Source organism: Nasonia vitripennis, chromosome 3 (genome assembly GCF_009193385.2).
Source record: "Nasonia vitripennis strain AsymCx chromosome 3, Nvit_psr_1.1, whole genome shotgun sequence".
Lineage (NCBI taxonomy): Eukaryota > Metazoa > Arthropoda > Insecta > Hymenoptera > Pteromalidae > Nasonia > Nasonia vitripennis.
This window is the reverse complement of record NC_045759.1, coordinates 17,067,438-17,087,276: the sequence shown is the minus strand read 5'-3', so window position 1 is coordinate 17,087,276 and position 19,839 is coordinate 17,067,438. Positions and strand designations below refer to the sequence as shown.

The 19,839-nt window shown below is 43.6% G+C and overlaps 1 protein-coding gene across 6 annotated transcripts in view; it reads right to left on the bottom strand.

The window, feature by feature from the left end:
- Nucleotides 1–19,839, bottom strand: part of LOC100122542 (neo-calmodulin) — a 113,773-nt gene that overhangs the window by 8,604 nt on the left and 85,330 nt on the right. For 5 of the 6 annotated variants that reach the window (XM_031927772.2, XM_016984478.3, XM_016984476.2 and 2 more), the window contains one exon: nucleotides 9,024–9,263. In XM_031927772.2, coding sequence (XP_031783632.1) covers nucleotides 9,024–9,263 — 240 coding nt within the window. Of the gene's footprint in view, nucleotides 1–3,716; nucleotides 4,743–9,023; nucleotides 9,264–19,839 lie in introns of those variants that run through there. The other variant, XM_016984479.3, reaches the window with a different exon arrangement.

Sequence of the window (19,839 nt, the reverse complement as noted above, 5' to 3'; positions counted from 1 at the left end):
CTCTCTCTCTCTCTCGCGAGTGCACATCCGCGCGCGGATCACCTCACTCGGCAATACAGCCGAGGAGGAATAAAACTCACGGATAGCCGGCGAATCTGACAGTCGATCTCGTTGGTCAGCCTCCTGAGCTTGTAGTACTCGTGGGTGTACTTCTTCGGGTCGGCCATCCTCGTCGATCGCGCCGCTACGCTGTGCCGCCGCTCACTAAACTATATCGGCGAAAGGGCCGCCGCGAGTCCGCATGTATATAAACGGACTTTGGCCAATTGCCGCCAACGCGCCGCCGTCGACGCGACTCTGATCTCTCGCCGTCGCTCGGCGCTATACACGCTCGCGGCGTGCACACATGCTTCCCGAGAAAGCGAGAGATAGAGCTGAGCGCGAAAAGATCGAGAGAACTGGAGAGAAAGAGAGAGAGAGAGAGAGAGAGAGAGAGAGAGAGAGAGAGAGAGAGAGCTTTTGTGCCGGTGGATATATTCGTATGGAACGTCGAGCCGTGCGGAGCTTTCTCGAGCGAGATATATATGTATACGCGTAAAAGTTGGAGAGCACAGTTGTGCGCGCGAGGAAGAGAGCGATAATTTTAACGAAATTTGACAAAAGTTCAACACTGTCGTCGGGAAGTAGAGGAGCGCGGTGCAGTGTGCGTGGGTGGAATTGCATATGTTATATAGAAGTATCTGCTGGATGATCAAACGTAATTAAGAAAAAGTTATATATAACTAAAAGTCGTGTGTATAAGTGTGAATGAAAACGCGTGGGCATCCATTTCCTGCGACCATCCACTTCACGTACAATAAATGAAAATTAAAAATCCGACTTCCATCCTCCGTATAATACACTGAGAACAGAGAGTCCGTACTATATATATTTGCAGCGGCGTATTTGTGCTCTTCTTTTGTGAGAGTCAGCGCAGCAGTATATAGCTAGAGCTCGCAAGAGAAAGCCTGTATATAAGGGAGGTCGCTTCCCGTATTATTAATAATACGGCGCCCACGGGAGGCGCCCGTCGACTTAATTCGGTCGTTGAACGCGAATGTATAAGCGCGCGCCGCCGCATACACACACATACGGGACTGACAATAAAAGTCGAGCGGTGCAAGGTCGGTTCGACAATAATTCGAGAAAAATACATAGGCGTTGTATATAGCGAACGCAAAGCTCGACCGAAAGAGAGAGAGAGCTTGCGGACTGTTTTATTTTTATGAGCGCGGCGCGAGTCTCGGATTTTCCATGTTTACTTTTTACGCTATAGCTCGAGGCTCCACCGAGTTGTTCGCTTTTTTTCAGAAATAGAATTTCAAGATTTGAGCGCCTCGGTATGCGGGAAAAATAAAATATATGGAGGCGCCGATGGAATGTGACGAAAAGTGCGCGTCGGTTTTTTTTATCATTGTGGATTTTCAAACTCTATATAGTATGTAGGTAGACATAAAACATGGCGTAATCAAATTCTCAGATTTTTACGAGAGCACTCGACAAGCGCGAAAAATGCGAATTCCAAAGCTAGCCCCGGCGCTAAGGAGAGCCTCGCACATCTGCTCATTAAGCCCCAGTGGTATAGCCGCGCGGTATGAGCGAGATAAAGCCAAATTCTCGCTCATCGTCGCGAGCTGGCAGATTATCAAGCGATTCGTCAAGCAAATTCTCTCTCTCTCTCTCTCTCTCTCTCTCTCTCTCTCTCTCTCTCTCTCTCTCTCTCCCTTGAGCCCGAGCTTAAACCAGTCCCGCGTCGTTACAAGAAAATTAGACAGCCCGCGCCTGCGCTTTTCGACCTTATAGTACAAGTATATAGCTGGGTATTAAAGCGGAATTTCTGCTTGTTCTCGTTGGGAGTCATGAAATTATTCACGGGGAGAGTGGTTATAATTTCTTGATGCGATGAATAGTTTTACGGTAGAGTGCGAGTGAGAATTTTGTTTTTTGACTCTTCGGTAATGGTTGTTCCGTACTTTCAATCAAGAGTGCTAATGATGCTTAGATTATAAAGTATGTTTATAAATATGCAAAGTTCTCTCCAGCTGCCAAGAATGAGCGAGGCATTATTGTCGGAGCTTGCAACAAGGCAGGGTTATTAAAAGCTTCGCTTGCGGCTTCCTGGCCTAAGTTTACTATCAACAGTAAAAGATACCATTACAGATCACAGATTATCCATGATTTTTACGCGTCCCAATGGACTGAATGATTAATGTCAGGTGCGATTCGTTCTTTCGGCTATAAATCTTTATAAAGCTCGCAGTTCTCTGGCAATGAATAAATAGGTTAATTGAGCCTCTTGGTGCTACTTTGTTCTCAGTCAAGCTCAGTGCTTGTCTAAACAAGCAATTATTTGTTCTATTATAGTCTCACTTTCTTGATATGCTTCTCTTTGTATACGAGATTCATCCCTGTTTCCAAACAATAAACTGCGCAAAGTGCACTTTGCATCCAAATCCCAACCCTGCAAATACGCAGCTAAGGCTGGAAGCAATCGATACACCGGTGCACCTACGAATACACACATCAGCGCTTAATATTATTCCCCCGTCGCACATAAGCTCAGCGCAGTCACCAAAAGTGACCGCGAATCGCTCAAGCCGACGATATTCACAGCGCAAGTCGCGCGAGTGCAGCGCGGCTCGAAAAACGCGTTCGCTCAGTCGTAACTCTCGAGTCAGCGGTGCGAAATTTGTAAGTCCGATATTGCGAGGAGGGCCGCGGCGACGAGCACGACAGTCTCGTATAAATATTCCCGCGACCGGCCTGTCCCTCGCTTCTTCTCTCTTTCAGCCTCTAAATTTCGAAACGTATATAAGTATACATACAGACGCGAGACACAGGCGTCGAGACAAGGTCGACGAGGCGCTAGAACTGGGTCGAGCTGTTTCTCTCGTTCTCTTTTTTTCCCCGCCACGTTCCTTTCTTCCGCGGGCTATACAGTGTCTCGTGCTTTTTGCAAATTCCTAGATACCGGATGTGCGCTATACTATTATAGGTTGTGTATAGTCTCGGTGGCGTAGAATTTGGATTGTGTTACGTAGGTATCGATATCGTTGTGAAGGTACACGGCGGGATTTGCATGCGTTCGGGGACGAGAGATGTAACATACGTAGCGACTGCTGCCGAGAAGTTAGAGCGATTCCTTTGTGTGCTGACTTCGATTTTGCTTATCTCTAGCTATAGTTGAATACGTTAGGGAGATGTGTTTCCGTTTGGATTTTAACAGCGTTGGTTATGGGTAAATGCGATTTGTAAATCCAATTGTGGTATAGTGGTCGCGAAGAATTGAATATCGGATCAGAGAAGGGGTAGAATGATGACCATATCTTCTTTAGAGTAGGATAAATACGTAGATGTACGTGTGAGTCAAAATATTTGCATCCGCAGCTAGTGGTATTTTCATCGCTTGCGATTAGTGACTTTTATTTTTGGAAGGATTGAAATATTAATATGCGGTAAGGGTCTTTAACCTTTCTCATGAATACAGCTGGATAAATTTAGATCGAAGATTGTTTTTCTCGTGAAAATAAGAATTGGCAAAACTTTACATTTCAGTAAGTTGTACACGCGTCATTAAGGTTGTCACATATTGTGCATCGTTTTAGTGAATCGTCATCATTGTTTTGCAAGTAGTTGATATACACAGGATGAACAACAATTAACGAATGTGTGAATATGTGTTTATGCTTATGAATATTTTTCTCACAATAGAGAGCAAAGAAAAAATAGAAACTCACACTGATTTTTCTTATCTTTCCATCGATTGTACTTGTCAGTCGCCTCAGTCTTCCATATTCGTTCGTATATTTTCTTTCAACGTCCGTCATTTTCGAAGCTATTTTTTCCTATCTTGTGACACAATTCGAGTACGACGTATTCTAATTGAAGAAGCTACCGTTGTCGAAGAGCGGAAATGACAAACAAAATGCTTAAAGTCTGACGCAGACTGAATCAAAACAAAATGCAAATATGCACATTTATGAATAGAACAAAGTAAACACAAGAAAACGCAATAAAACGTCTTGCTCAGTTCAACTCATCAAATGATTACTCTGCTCAAAATCACGAAGTCAAATGTTTAAGTACAAATAAGTGTATCAGTTCATCCGAACCAAAAGCACTATCTTCAGCCTATTGCACTGTCTTATTCCACCGGCACAAAGCACAGAACTCGACGACAGCAATATCAGTTTTAATCCTCGTATCCGATACAAGAAAAGCACGATAAGTTCGACAACCACGTCCTACCCCAACCACTGGTAGCAAAACTGTCTCGATACACTAGTGCACCGCGAAGCTTTTCCGTAAACAACAACGTCCGGGCTTCATTTGTCAATCGCGCGAATCCGTCGTCGGCGCGCACTGACTCACTTATTCACTCGCGCGTCCCCCTCTCCAACTCATTCACTCCCTCGCCTCATATGCGCGTCTCTGCGTGTCATAGCGCCGAGTAATAAGGAAAAGTGCTGTACACATAGCGGCGCATCGCTCGCTTCACTCTTTTAAATTTAGATCGAACGTTCGAGGCCGCTCGACGGCACGTTTATGAAGCTCTCGTGTGATTTTCGCGCGACGATATGGTCGAAAGAGAAAGAGCGAGTGAGAGAGGGTGACGAGACTTGTATAGCGAAGCTATACGGCGATTGGCCACTTGGCCCCTGCCCTTTTGTATTTCGCGGGCATAACTGCCAGTCGTTGTGGTGCGCGCGATGCCAAGAGCCCCGAGATTATTCCCGCCGTGATGTATATGGCGCGTGACACGTGTGCGGCGTACAACTGCTGCAGCAGCTCGTCCGATGATTCTCTCTGGCTCTGGCGCGGAGGTGTCTATCTGGGCAGATAATGGCCCTCGGCTATAGTTGCGACGTTGTTTGCGCGCTCCACGCGACTATGCTGCGCGGGCTTTCAAGTTTTCCGTGTGTATTAATAATACCGCGAGCAACTCTGCCTGCATGTCTCTCTCTCTCTCTCTCAATCTCTCTCTCTCTCTCTCTCTCTCTCTCTCTCTCTCTCTCTCTCGTCTTTTTCTATGTGAAACTGTTCGGGACGAAACGTTTAGCGTGTACGTTGAACACTCGACGCTATATACTCGCTAAAGTAATAGGTATACGAAAAATTATTATTCCTTGGTATTCTAGTTCTTGTTTCAAACAATTTCCGCGTGTGTAGCGAATTTAAATGCGCCTCAGCACTCCCTTGAAATTTTCAAATACAAAAACGAAGTATATATGCGCAGCGCTATATATAATTAACTGAAATTGCCTGCGCTCAAAAATAATGAAAGACCTATTAGCATGTTCGAGATTCTGGTGCGCATAGTGCACACGGAGAATTTTCGATATTGCATGAGTTATGTGCGCTGCTCTTATTTCATATCCACGCGGGATTTCGTCGCTGCAGATTCACATCAGGACGCTTGTCCCTCTTGCATCTCGCATTAGTGGAATGTCTCTTGGGCTTTTCGAGCTTGCGCGTGAAAACGAAATATATTGAAATTTTTTAGACGCAACTTTGGACTTATTAAGTTTGCCTTGATTAGAATATTCTATATCAGGATGCTGTTTGCTTGGAATCTTCTTTATGTAGAAAGCATTTGATACAGCTTTAATTAAGTTGTATTTTGTAGCTTGTGTTTAATAATATATTGTGAAAACGCGATGGTGAATATTTTTATAAATAAAAAGTGCAATTGACGGCATTAAACGAGAGCAACGTTTCAATTAAAACATTCAGGACTTGTATTGGAATTCTCTGCACCTGCTACTATTATGTTTTTGTTTGGTATGTATAAAAGTATATGCGTACTATAAGGTCAAGCTGTAAAATCCGCATAAATTTTAATCGCATTTGGTTGGAGAAACCGTATGACATTCTTATATGAAGCTCAATGAAAGGCATAGCAAAATTTTAATTAAAATATTCAGAGCTTGCACATTCGAATTCTTTGCATCTGCTGCTACTTTTCTGTATTGAGTAAATAAAATTAGCATCATAGAAAGTCCTTTTTATCATTACTCAGTCTATAGACACTCTAAACCTAGAATAATTCTTTAATCATCATCAATCGAAGTTTCAACAAAAACTGCCAGACTTCCATCACGTTTTCAATTAAATCCCAACGCATCAAGAGTCATCCGTTATATCGCCCGAAGAAGGTTAAAGTCACATGTCCGGATACCTAACGCTATTGTCTCGTTACTCTTCTCCGTCCATTAAGCGTGCGACAGGCGGCAAGTCGAATCGGCGCAAGAAGCTCGTCGGGACATTATTCGCGCACGCGGAAAACCGCCCGGGGACCGCCGGGTATACACGTTGACGACGACGTGCACGGAAAGACGCCAACGGTATGTCAGCAGTTTCTTTCTTTTTCTTCCCTCTTCCTCGCTCTCCTTGTCTTTATTTTCGCTCTCGGCACACCTTGGACGCGACGCCAGCCGAGTGTTAAGGACCTATCGATTGATTACATCACCGCAGTAGCCAAGTGGGTCATATTAAAGCAGTGGAAAACTAAATAATTATTCCTCTATTCTTTTGCAAACTCGAGTGCGATGACAATCCAACTCGATATTTTCGTCGTTACGTAAAAACACGAAGCCGAGAATCCAGTCAGTGTCTGTTGAAATCAAGGCTCTTGATTCTCTTCATTCGCTTCGGCGCAGTTAATGATTCATTCACAAGATTCTTTGACCGGGCAAATCGAGAAAAGCGAGTAGCGCGTGCCTTCAATTGTTCTAATTCCACCAGAGTCTCGCTGATACAACAGCCGGTGTATTCTCTCTTCTCTCTCCGTCTCATCTTTTCTCGACTGCCTGTCTTTCCGCCCTCGTATAGCCGTATAGCTCGGGGGCTATTTCCGTCACAACTGCGACGATGACTAGGCGAAAGTGCAAAAGACCTAGCGGAAACGCACATTAAACGCGACGAATTTCAGCGCTCGGATATTTCTTACCCTGATGCACTTTGCATTTCCGCCTAATTAATTAGTTTTCGTTAATTCGATCTAGTTTTACGGCTTTCCACTCTGCGATTATTCGAGCTTGATTCGCTTGAACCAAACGAGGCGAGAATCTGCGAACTGTCAGTGGGAATTAATTCTAGTCGCCTGTTTTTCGATACACTGATGACATTTGAGTAGTTTTAACGAGCTTGAGTAGTTTGTTTACAATCGACTAGCGGTGTTTGAGAAGTAACAATATTGGCGCTAATTGCGAAAGAAGCTGCGACTGCAATTTGTGTATTCAATATTTAATAGTGTTTGCCCAGACCTTTTATTCAAATTAAATTAGGGTAAAGTCCACGGCCCATCTCAATTATGTAAATCCGAAGCTCCGCAAGCTGGTAAGTCACACACTATACATCCGAGATCATAACGACGCTCCTAAAGAAGACCGAAACTTACTTTGTGACGAAAACAAGCCCAAAACGAGGGCTCGTAACGAAAAATCGCACGAAAACGAAGATTGCCGCGAAGACTAGCTCGCTAAGATACCTTTGCATTGAATACTAGCACGTGTTGCGAGCTCGCGACGAAAACGAAAACTCTTTGTCTTCTATGCGACGAAAACTAACACCAAAACCGGGTTTACGCTCGCCTGTAATCCTTAACACGTGGGCCACATATTTTACGAGGGTCACTACGAGACTCAAAGTGTCTTCCTTGTTTTTACATTGCAAATGCCGCATTATACACAAAACATTGTAGAATACGTTTTAATATGCAAAAAATACCGATTTAAATGAAATTCGAATGATAAAAATCGGATAAGATTTATATTTAAAAACATTTTTTTATAACCGAATCTTGATTCATTTTCACGAATTTAATAATAATAATAGTTAAATTAAGTTCATAAGTCATATTCGATAATAAAAATGACAAATATACAAATATATCTAAATATTGATCAGCGCGTGAAAGTACCGGAACAATAACTAAATTTTGTTCGATTTTTATGATTCGAATTTCATTTAAATCGGTATTTATTGGATATTAAAATGTGTTCTACGATATTTTGTGTATAATGCGGCATTTGCAATGTAAAAACAGGGAATCCTTTGAGTCTCGTGGCGATCCCAATAAAATGTGACCCCATGTGTTAAGGATTATGGGCGAGCGTACTAGAATTCGGCGCGACTCGGTTCACGCGCTAATCTTCGTCGCATAGACGACAGAGCGTGCTTCTCTTCGTCTGAAACCCGGTATTGGAGTTACTTTTCGCCACATGGAAGACAGAGAGTTTTCGTTTTCGTTGCGAGCTCGCAACGTGTGCTACTATTCGATGCAAAGGTTTCTTAGCGAGCTAGTAATCGCGGCAATCTCAGTTTTCGTGCGATCCTTCGTTACAAGTTGTGAAATGAGCTAGTGTTCGCAGTTAGCTAAGTGGTGCTAGTCTTCTTTAGGAGCGTCGATAATATCACGAGAGACGTGCTCATTACGATTTTTTTCTCCAAACCAAAAATTAAACGCGAAGATAACACGCGGCTTGATGACTTTTTCATCGAGAAATTGGGCTAAGGCAAATTTCATTAAACGATTCCGGCGCAAATGTAATAATACGGCCTATGTACCCGTTTTCCGTGCTCTATCGCGGCGTCCCGTGTAACAAGGCAACTAATTAGCGTAACCCTCTTCCCTTTCCGCCGCCGAAAGGTCAAAACCCACACACAGGAAAAGTTTTTATTCTCTTGCGCTGTGTGATTTTAACGATCGTTTGACGCGATGTTGCAATTAAACTTTCATTGTTTACCTTCAAAACAACCGACTGCACACGAGTTAAGAGTCGTCTTAGTCGAAATGACTTTATTTAAAGCTACTGTAATACAGCGCGGTTTGACCTATCAACGTTTCAAAAATACATACGAGTCAAAAGCATCGCATATCACATCACTCTAAAGCGTTCGCTAATCGAGATATCTCGCGGTGCGGATTCATTAAAGCACCGCACGAATATACAGAGCGACCGCAACTGGCTCTTTGCTCTTGCGTCGACAAAAAGCTCCGCCGCATAGGTATACGTATACAGAGGCACAGCAGGGTTACTCACCAGATTAATGGTGACGATGAGGTCGTACTGTTGCCGCTGTCCCTTCTTCTTGTTCTTGCCGGTCTTGACACAGGCGGCTTTCGGCGTGACCTTGACCTGGCCTTTTTGCGCGCTCGGCTTGGTGGCGGGTTTCGCGGCCGACTTGCCGCCCGGCGCCACCTTCTGACCGGCGGCCAGCGGTGCCTTCTGACCGGTCGCGCCTTTTTGACCGACATGACCATCTGCCGGTTTGTTGCGAGCCTGTGAACAACGATTTTCGAGCTTAGTGCTGCCTGATCTCTATGACGAGGAAATTTTGAGAGAGCTCCGGCATGGAGGTTTTGGCAAGTTTTTTAATGAGGGAAATACGGCTTGATTGCGGGTCCTAAGAGCTAAGGAAGCGCAGAGAGAAGTCTGCGGCGGGTTTTGGAAAATATTCTAAAAGTATACCCGCTTTTTGATTTACGGTACGTATACTTTTCTTATTCTCTCCGTCCCTTTTGCTAGGCCTTTTTTGTTTCTTTCTCTACACAGTCACGTGACGCTCGTTCTCTCTCTCACTCTCTTTTCATTCGACATGCTCTCGTGCATGACAAACTCGGCCAAAGGCTGCTGCTGCTTCTGTTGCTCTGCTCCGTACATTCGAGACTTCAATCTCGAAATGGGCGGAGCTCGAGGTCGGAATCCAGGGAATCGAGGAGAAAAAGCTTCTTTTTTTGTATTGGTATATAATGTATATGCGCATCGACAAAAAAGTATAAAATTGACAAGACTGTGTGTGTGTGTGTGTGTGTGTGTGTGTGTGTGTGTGTGTGTGTGTGTGTGTCTAAAGGATGTATTGATACAAGCTGTATACTTTATAGTCGCTTCTAGTATGTTATACTATGGCCAGGAAATTCGATAATGCAGTTATTTGACAGTTTTCTCGTGAATTATCAACTAGGGCACTATCTTATTCTCGTGGGCCACTTGAACGATCTACGCTTTCTTGCTTCTACAATATGAAGCTACTCCAGTTCTTTACCTTGTTACTATACGTGTGTACGATGAGGATGTATCTATGAGTGTAAAATAAGTAAAAGTATGGTAAAAATCTTCTCCTATACTACGCAACTTTGCATTAAAATTAGGCAAACGCTAGAAAGCACTGTTTACTGTACCTTTCATTTGATAACCGGACGCAGATTTGGGGCAATGAAAACCAATACACGCTATATCGAAACAAAATTTGAAAAAAAAACCTAAAACATCGCAGAATGTTATTACGGCGTGAGAAATCGGCAACTTTCGTTGGGATTCTCTCCAAGCACAAAGTTTCCGTCGTGCAACTCTCGAAAATTCATCGAGCAGATTAATCCGACGGAGAAATTAGCCGAATCGCGTATGTGCAGGGGCGGCGGCAAATTTTCATCGTAATTCCCGGGACTAATCGATGGCCCGGGCAATAAATATACACATTGTGGCCCCAGCAGGCAAATCGACGTAACGATACTTCTCTCTCATATCCTCCTGTTTCTCTGTTTTCCTTTCGCGAGATGTAGTACGGCGTCGAGAAAATTCGCGATTCCGTAGATTCTCGATGGGTCGGATTAATTATAGATAATCGATTATTGCTTCTCCGAATTACAGGGCAGAACCATTATTTATCAATATTGATATGCATGGAAGATTGAATCAAGGCAAGATACATTTTCATGGATTTTAATCAGAGTTTAAATCTAGAAATATATAATATTTGTGTAGAAGCTAATTAAAAGTGTGAATATACAATGCTTTTCGAAAAAGGATTTCTTTTCCATTTAAAAAGATAATATTTTCAATTTGGATGACGGTGGTGGATTCGGTACAATTTTAATCCGTTTGGTATTCACAGCTTTTATTATCTTCTTTGTCAATATAAAGCTTTTTGTAATTAAAATTTTATTTCATTTGCCGAGTATTATATCTGGGTCAATTCTTTTTGTATATTTGAATGAATGTAAAATGTGTTACAGTTTTGCAAGCGCATAAATTACAAAATCATCGATTTACATAGTATATGTGGATTGTGCAGTTCATTGATAGATGCATATCTACCAGAAAAAGCTCCTATGCGCCATCTATTTTCGTTAGACAGAGACTAGAGTTCAAGCGGTGCGGGAAAGGTCAGTCCAAAACTATTGTTCATATAACTATACAATGTTTTATAATATGATATGACTAGCTTTAATAGAGCCCTATAGCCGATCTTTCTTCTCCGTATTATTTACGACAAAATCGAAGACGAAAAAGTGGAACGACGTTGAGAACATTTTCTTTAGCTATAGTTTCAATTTTTAATTGATGTCGACGACTGCTGCCATTATACTTTTCAGTTAAATGCGTATAAAAAATGTGTCACGTATCTCATATTTCTTTCATCGCGTCTCAGTTTTTACAGTCCGCATAGTTGAAACGCGCTAGTTCATAACTTGCGCCGCTGCAGTCGTCGGAAAAATATATCTGCTTTATGTTTAAAAATAGGAATTTCTAAAGCTCCCTACTCACGCATTTATATTCGCCCGAGTGAGCCTATTCAAAAAAGTTCAGGTATCGCGGTAATGAAGCTTTGATTCATTTCATCAGAGTAACTCTCGCACGTGCATGATGAATATAATTTATTTTATGTAAAAAAAAAAATCTTTATAAAATCGGCAGAGTGCGAAGTTAGAAATTCATGAATAAAAACGATCACCGACTCTTTTTTATACGCATAATGCAAGCTCGCATCGAACCGAATCTCCCTTTATCTTCCGGGAGATTTACGAGGGACAGCAAGACTCCGAAAGCTTTCGTACTTTGCGCCTGTGTGTATACAGGAATAATAAAAATAACGTTGTTTACCGCGAAAGGCAGTGCCAAGCCCGCTAAAACTGGGCCATCGCGCGTCGTTGTCGATCCTCCTTTCCCGCCTCTGTGTATAGAGCTGCATTATAAGAGCTGCACACACGTACACACACTCGCTCGCGAGAAAAGTTTTCCAGACGGCCCGCGGGCTTCGCTGCTCTCGGAAGAGAGTTAAGAAACACATTTCTCCGACATTCTAATGCGTTCGCCGATAAAGTCGCGATCACTCTCTCTCTCTCTCTCTCTCTCTCTCTCTCTCTCTCTCTCTCTCTCTGTCTCGATGTGCAGGAAAATCCGAGATTTGCACGTATAGCCCAGAATGAATATGGAATTAGGCGCATCTACATTTTTACGGGCTATACGTACATGTATATGCTGCAACTACGGCTGGGCATCGACGAGTCGATCATAAACGCTAATACAAAGCAAAACCGGCAAATTGGAATTGTAAAGCGTTGGGAGCAAATCGCTTGTGCACGATTTACTCCGCGTCTGTAGCTGTATGGGTATGCGCATGTTATTTGTCGTGTTCCGAATCGCGCGCGCGAAAATTTCCGAGATATAGTCGGTGCATAACGTACGTATTCTGTGATTCTTTTGTATACGGCTGGTAACGAGTTCTGAATGCGATTTGTGATGTGAATTTTTATCCCTCCGACACGCTGTTCGGAAAAAAATGTGTACACAACTACTGTTGCATTTTGTTCCAATAGCCAATCGAGATCGAAACATCCATTACACTCATATATTTATATACGATTATTCACTCATTTCACAGCTTACGTCACAGTGATTGCTCGGACCTTTCCCGCCATCGACTGCACTTATTTTCCTCCAAACAATCCCATATTTCCTCGCTCTGCACTTTCTCGCACGCGTGCGCATACGATAAAAAGCAATTCCGCGTCGTTCATCATCGGAAAAGACGAGAGGCATCGCAAATCCCCGCTCGCGCACTCGCTCGCGAAACAAGCAAACATTAATCCTAGCGAAAATAAATGTAGGTCAAGCGCCGTTAACGAACCGATGCAGTCCATTATAACAGCGCAGCCTTGCCTTCAATTCGGCAATGCTCGCGCAGTGGTAGTAACAGTCGATCTCCCCACCCCCCCCCCCCCCCGTCGTATACACGCGATTGAATCCGGCTGCGTTTTATAGCCGTGCGCGATATAAAAGTCGATTTTTTTCGTGTCCCGCGAGGATAGCGTGGCGTGGCATCGAAAATAGGCGATCTCGAAACTCGACGGCGATAATTACCAGCACGTCCGTCATCGTCGCCGCACACACGACGCGTGGGCGTATGCGTATATATATAGAGTCCCGCGGTGAATTTCACGCGAGCGACAGCGCTTCTAAGCGCGCTGCAGCTCGCGGTTTATTTCACCAGGGTAGACCTTGCCCGATGGGGTATCTCTGCTGCGATTGCGAAATTTTCACCTAGAGAGAGAGAGAGAGAGAGAGAGAGAGAGAGAGAGAGAGAGAGAGAGAGCAAATATATGCACGTGCGATTTGATATTTTTTTCATTTTTTTGCGAAAGGGTGAAGGCAAATACTTAAACGATCGATCAGCGGCGTATTTTTTCACGCGACGGTGTGCGAGGAGCGTATTTTTGTTTGGATTCGGAGATTTAGTTTTGCGCGTGTGTTTTCGCTCGATAAAAATGATTATTTGAGCGCGTTGCGCATGGTCGTCGGTATATTGTGTCAGTCGGATTCGAAGCACCGATTAAATCGCCGCGTATTTATTTTTGGGAAAGATATAGAGCAACGAAAGCAGCTATATAGTGCGACGCATATTAGCTTAGCGCGTGCGTGTAGAGCCTAGAAAATAATACGGGATTCTTCTGAGATATTTCGATTCGATCTCTCTCCGCGGAAAAACGAAACGTCGATCAGATCATGCACATCTCTCATACGGCTCTGCAGCGCTGTACATAGTGAACAAATCCAGATCGCAGTCATCTGGCGCGCGATTTTCAATTTAAACTTCGACGCTGCAGAGACTCGATATGACGAGCTTCATATATCGAATGTCATTGTTATCTCCGGAGATCCTCGTCCTGCTTCGAATGCGAGGCTGTGTCGATTTCCGAACGTCGGAGTGTGGTGACGCTCCAAGTGCAAATCAAGTGCTCCGCCACTGTATAGGGATATGCGCGCCGTCGATCACCGCAAGCTAACGACCAGCCGGAAAGTGGTGTACCGGTGAGGAATTAGAAAAAAAAGAACTGCGTCGCTGATAATGTCAGTGGGGGGAGACGAGAGATTTGGGTTTTTGATCGGTTTGAAGTTTGGCTTGTAACTCACTCGTGTCGTTTCAGATTTTTGCATTATTGATCGCCTATAGCTGAATTTTAGATTTACAATGCAAACTACTATAACATTGTAATATGTGCGATTTTAACCGCAGCATGTGTAACGCGTGATTTGAAATTCTTGAACAGATGACGGTGGCACGAAATTCAACGCTGGAAATCCAAATTGAAATATCTGACGTATAATCAAATGCGCCGGTAGTTAGTAGTAGTAGGTGGTGCAAGATTGGTTCCATATTTGATTTTGGAAATTGGGATCCTGTGTGAGCCGAAGTCGGTAAATATTGAAGTTGCGTAATGAGTAAACTTTGAATACAATTCATAAGAATACATTTAAAGGAAACAAATAATTAACAACAGTGATGTAAACATCGAGATAAAAATTTCCATAAACAGTGAAAATACAAAAGATCCGTTTATTTTTCTTGTTTGTTTATGCGCCACCTTCGCATTCTATTATGTAGTTAAAATTTGTCTCCGTGGTACCCGAGAAAAATTTACCTCAACTGGAAAAACGTTCGTCCCAGAAAAATTTTCGTCGCCATATAGCAGCCAAACAAAAATAAACAACTATAACCGCGAGAGAGAGAGAGAGAGAGATTAGATTAGATTAGATTAATTGCTCTTTATTTTTGTACATTTTGTTGTACATATAACAAATATAGTGTATTATGATAAAGGAATAAATAAAATTTGTGTAAGGGTATATAGTATAAGGTGTGTGTGATGTTGAGAGATGACATGAGATGAAAGAGAATGTATGTATGTTTGTGCGATGTTTATGTGTTTTCCAAATTAAAGAAATAATTTTTGGCTGCTTGTTTGAAGTGTGATATGGATAGTGTGTCGCGAAGTTGAGATGGAAGGCTGTTCCAGAGGTAGGAGGCGCTGATGAAAAATGAATTCCTCAGCGTCTCCGTCTTGAAGGACGGGATGTCCAGTGGAGTCACCTCGCCCCTGACAGGCTTGAGTGCGACGTGGAAGTCAAAATAGGCTAGTAGATAAGCTGGTATTGAGGTGTTGAAAATTTTTCTAAGAGAGAGAGAGAGAGAGAGAGAGAGAGAGAGAGAGAGAGAGAGAGAGAGAGAGAGAGAGTCTCGTATTAACTTTTTTCCACCGACACCTATTTCAAGAGTATAGTAATATTATTTAGAAACGAGCTACAAAGCCTTCCAAATATAAAATTAAAGACAGAACAATTCCCACGGCCGGAAATAGCAGTTTATCATTGATCCTCGTTAAGTGGGCCTTTTCCTAAAAATGACATCTGTGTGAATAATACGATTTTAAACAAAGTCGCTCCCTTTCTATTTTCGTTGACGAATATAATTATAGGTTGGACGATACATTACAAATTTTTCGCGCATAAAAGTTTTAATACAGGAGAGGAAGCTGAGCGTTTTGAGCGATAATTCATCCACACCGAAGGCAGTAAACAACCTGCGGAGCACATGCGGCAGCCCAGGAGAGTCGCATCCATCTCCCGAATGACGGATCGCTGCAAACGGCCGCGTGGAAGTAAAATCCGAAACGAATGACTATAAGTTAGTGGGAGAGAGAGAGAGAGAGAGAGAGAGAGAGAGAGAGAGAGAGAGAGAGAGAGAGAGAAACAGTAGAGGGCCGCAAAAGCTCGCGCGCGCAGTGACTGCAAGAAATGTGGAAAAGAGAGCCGTGCCGAAAATAGCTCCGGTTTATTGGACTAATAATTCAGATGGATGGACGGCTCTCTTGCGCCGCGTGGGCGACAACGCGCGCGAGATAATTATAGGGATATGGTTGCTGGGAAAGGGTCATAATATCTACTTGATCAAGAGTTCTGACGGTCCGACGGATGGAAGCTGAGGATGTACTTTTCTCCCGACTGATAATACGCGAGACAGTGCTGGTACTGCATAATTATTAATGTTTTTTTTCTATTAGTTGTAGTCGGTTGTTGTCAACAAATTATCTGCAGGAACGAGAGATCAGTTCATCCTCTCACGAAAAAGAGACGCAACCAAAACTAGACGTAGATAGGCACGATGAATTATAGCAATTGCGATTTCACGATACTGCGTCACGGAATAATCTACCGCGAAATCCGGCGTCTTCATGCTCGCTGACATGTAACACGAGAAGGGATTCTCTTCGGTTTCTTCTTCTTCGTTGTGTGGTATACCGCTCGGGAAAATTCATATATAATGCAGCTGCAGACGAAGAACAACGAAGCCAATGAGACCAAAGGCTGGACTAGGCTCGACACCATTCATCCGAGCGTTTCTCCCTCGAAAATAGAATGTTTGTGGTATCTGTCACCGTGAAATTTTCGCGCATCACCGGCATTTCTCCCGTTTATACCGGTCGAGCGACGTCGAGATTTTGATAAAGCGATGGTAATTATAGTGTTACGCCAATTAGAATGACTTATTTTCTCCTCCTTGCTGCTAAGCGACTTGTACTTTTGAAGGCAAAAACTATTTTTGTCGGCTCTGTGTACAAACGACGAGCAGAGACACAGCATGACGAGTCATCGCGAGATTTGGCTTCTGTCTTTGTTTAATGAGTAAATTTAGCCGGCATATATAGGTATGCATATATAGGTTCTGTTTGTTATCCCTAGAGCTCTTTGCGAACTCAAAAACCAATTCTAGAAGCAAATTCATTGAAATTTATTTATTGCATTATTTTGTGAAAATTGACGAATTAATCTCCACAGCAACAACAATGGTCAGCTCGGTTAACAAAACGCCGGTTCAACAACGAGTATCGCAAGCCAAAACAAAATCAATCACGTCCCGCATCCGCACGAATAACCCAAAGCCGACTGAATCAACAGCACAGCTGAACTATGAAGCTTCATCGGCTCTCTCGCAATCAGTATGCATCGCGGCCAATCAAAACGATCGAATTACCCCGAGAACGAGATGTTTTGCTCGCGGTAGGACATTAATAGGCGAAATGATTATTCAAATCGGTCCGTGACGGCTGCGCGTACATGCATGCGCACTGTATATATACGTATATACGACGAAACTCGAGGGAATCTCTTCCGCAAGTCCAGTCTCGTCGGATCCGTCGATATACCCGCAGAGTTTGATAATCGCCCGTGAAATCCGTAATTACCAATTTGTCGGTGGGACAGTCGTTAATTGGAGAGTCGCTCGTCTTTAATTAGCTGCAGCATCAATCGCTGCGCTTAATGCACTACTTTTGCCTCCACTTTTTCGATCCTCGAATACACGTGAGCATTTCCAAACGATTGCGATATTGGCTCCGCGCTTATATGTACTTATAGGTATAAGTAATACATTTTGCACTTCTGGTCGATTGGACGGACCTCCGGTTTATATCTATACATGGTACGGCATGTATATTGCAGTGCGTTCCCGGCATCGCTGCGTGAAAGGGGAAATCAAATTGCCCTCGCGAGGCGAGCGTAACTCGTTCGCTTGGCAGATTTCAATCTATGTCGGTACTGCGAGGAGAAACGGACATTCGAAAGTGAAATTCTTGGATAATTCTCCGTATGGGAATCCATCGGTCGTTTCGTTTTCTACGAATGGTCCTGCATACAATGCTCTTGCTTTGTTCTTTTAGCTTGGAATTTTCGGTATTAATTTTTTTCAGCGTTTCGCAGGATGCTACACGTTCTGTAAAATATAAGTTTTTTTCTCAATCATCCAAGCAGACATCCAACTTCATTTCCGCTCGGAGAAGCAGCCAAAGTCCTCCAACTCCTCTGTGAATAGTCTATATATAAATTGATCCGTCAATGGCAGGTTTAATTGCGCCGCCGAGTAGGCGCCTGTCGCGACCGGCAATGGGAATGTTTGCGTTAATTAGTAAAGTTTTCGAGGATCCAGTGATTCAGGGGCTCGGGAGAGCATAAAGTCGCTCGCGCTATGATGTAACCGGCGGTGGCCTGTGTAGGTGATTTTAACCCCGCGGGAAAATGCACAGCTCGTGGGTCTCGAATGACACGAGGCTCTACTTGCTGTTACCGCTAACCGACGGGGTTATTGGTCGTTTTGAGACGTCGACGCGGAAGTCCAGTAGTAGGACAGAGTGCGGCTGCGTTCGAGGAGAGATTTAGTAGCGGGAAATCGATTTTCGGGACGAATTAGGCAAAGTTATCGAGAGAGCTTTGATGTGGGTATACAATGGGCTTGCTGTTCAGTGGTTTGGTAACACGTTAAATTCAGTATTCTGGTAGAATTTATCGCGTAATAATCGAAAGGAAAATCGTCGCGCAAAATAACTCGACCTAAATCAAAGCACCAAGTCCGAGCATCAGCCAACCGATCCGAAACTCCCAGCGCGGCGATAATTAACATTTCCACCCGTGCGATTAAACATCGGCGCGTATACGTTATACGTCCTTTGAAGTGCAGCGCTTCTCGTGCTCCTTTTTCCTGACCAGCGAACTCGAGACAAATGGAGAACTCTCCGACTTCGGTATAGCGCACGCGCTGCAGAGGCCCGAGGCTATACCGCGGCTGATCGGCCACTTGGCATGCGCGCCAAATTATGTATTTAACACGTTCGCGGCTGAAGCGTATACGTCCTTCGTTACACCTAATCGAGATCGGGCGCGTTGATTGACTCGATATGCGTATGCGCGAGCGCGAATCTAAATTGGAAACTGATTTTTCCGTCGTCCACGAAAGCTTTCGGAGGAAGAGTATGTATTCGTATGATTTATTTCAGCCGCTTTTTGAAGTGCGCGACAAAGACGACACGGGGATGTTTATCCAGAATGTTGTTTGGACAGAGAGCAGGGGGCAGAGGGACTGTTGTTTATGCCGTTTGACGCAGAAATAACCGACCAAGGCGTATGCGCGCGCGGCCTTGGTCGTTTCCGTTATTGACTTTGGAGCGGTGTTTTTTCTGCGTTGCATTCTGCAATTATCCGTGTTTGTTATGAATAACTGTCTTGGATGAGTTTTTCAAACAAAAATTCCGACTATTAATGCCGAAATTGCGTTCCAAAAGAACTTAGCCAGTTATAGCATGAGTGACGTATTTATAGACTTAGTGCGCGGATAGTGATGAGGGAAACAGAAAAACGCCCATGCGCCACCTATATCTTCGATGGCTATAGAGACACGGAGAATTTGAGTAGTGGGGGAAGGACCGATGCAAAACTATATAGCGTACAGGCTTTCAATTTTGATTTTAAAAGATGCAGTATGCCACTATTGTGTTTTTCATTTCGAATCGTTCTAAGAACTCTAACAGAAGCAATAACGGAGAACATACCCTGAACGTAGTTCATGCCTACATTTTGCCTAGCGTCTTGTGTGTGAAACGTCATCCCAACCCCGAGCGCGACAAATTTCGAAGCGTTTTCTTCCTCAGCGATGATTTATTTCCCACCGTTATTACGTTACCTCCCTATATATAAGCTGCCCCTTCCCCACACGCAAACTTTCCGGAAATAAAGCCATATCACACACACGAGCTGCTATTTTTTTGGTTGAACGAATACAATTCGTTCCCAACAAAATACTCGGCATAAATCAAACCTCGATTAAAAACGCGAAAAAATAGAGGCATCAGAGGCATCGATAACTGCAGCGAAAACTTTCGAGCCCAGCTGGCTCAGAACCGAGGAAAAATCGCTCAGTCATCCGAACCAGATGCGGTGAACGAGTTTTGCACGCTTACACGTGCATAAC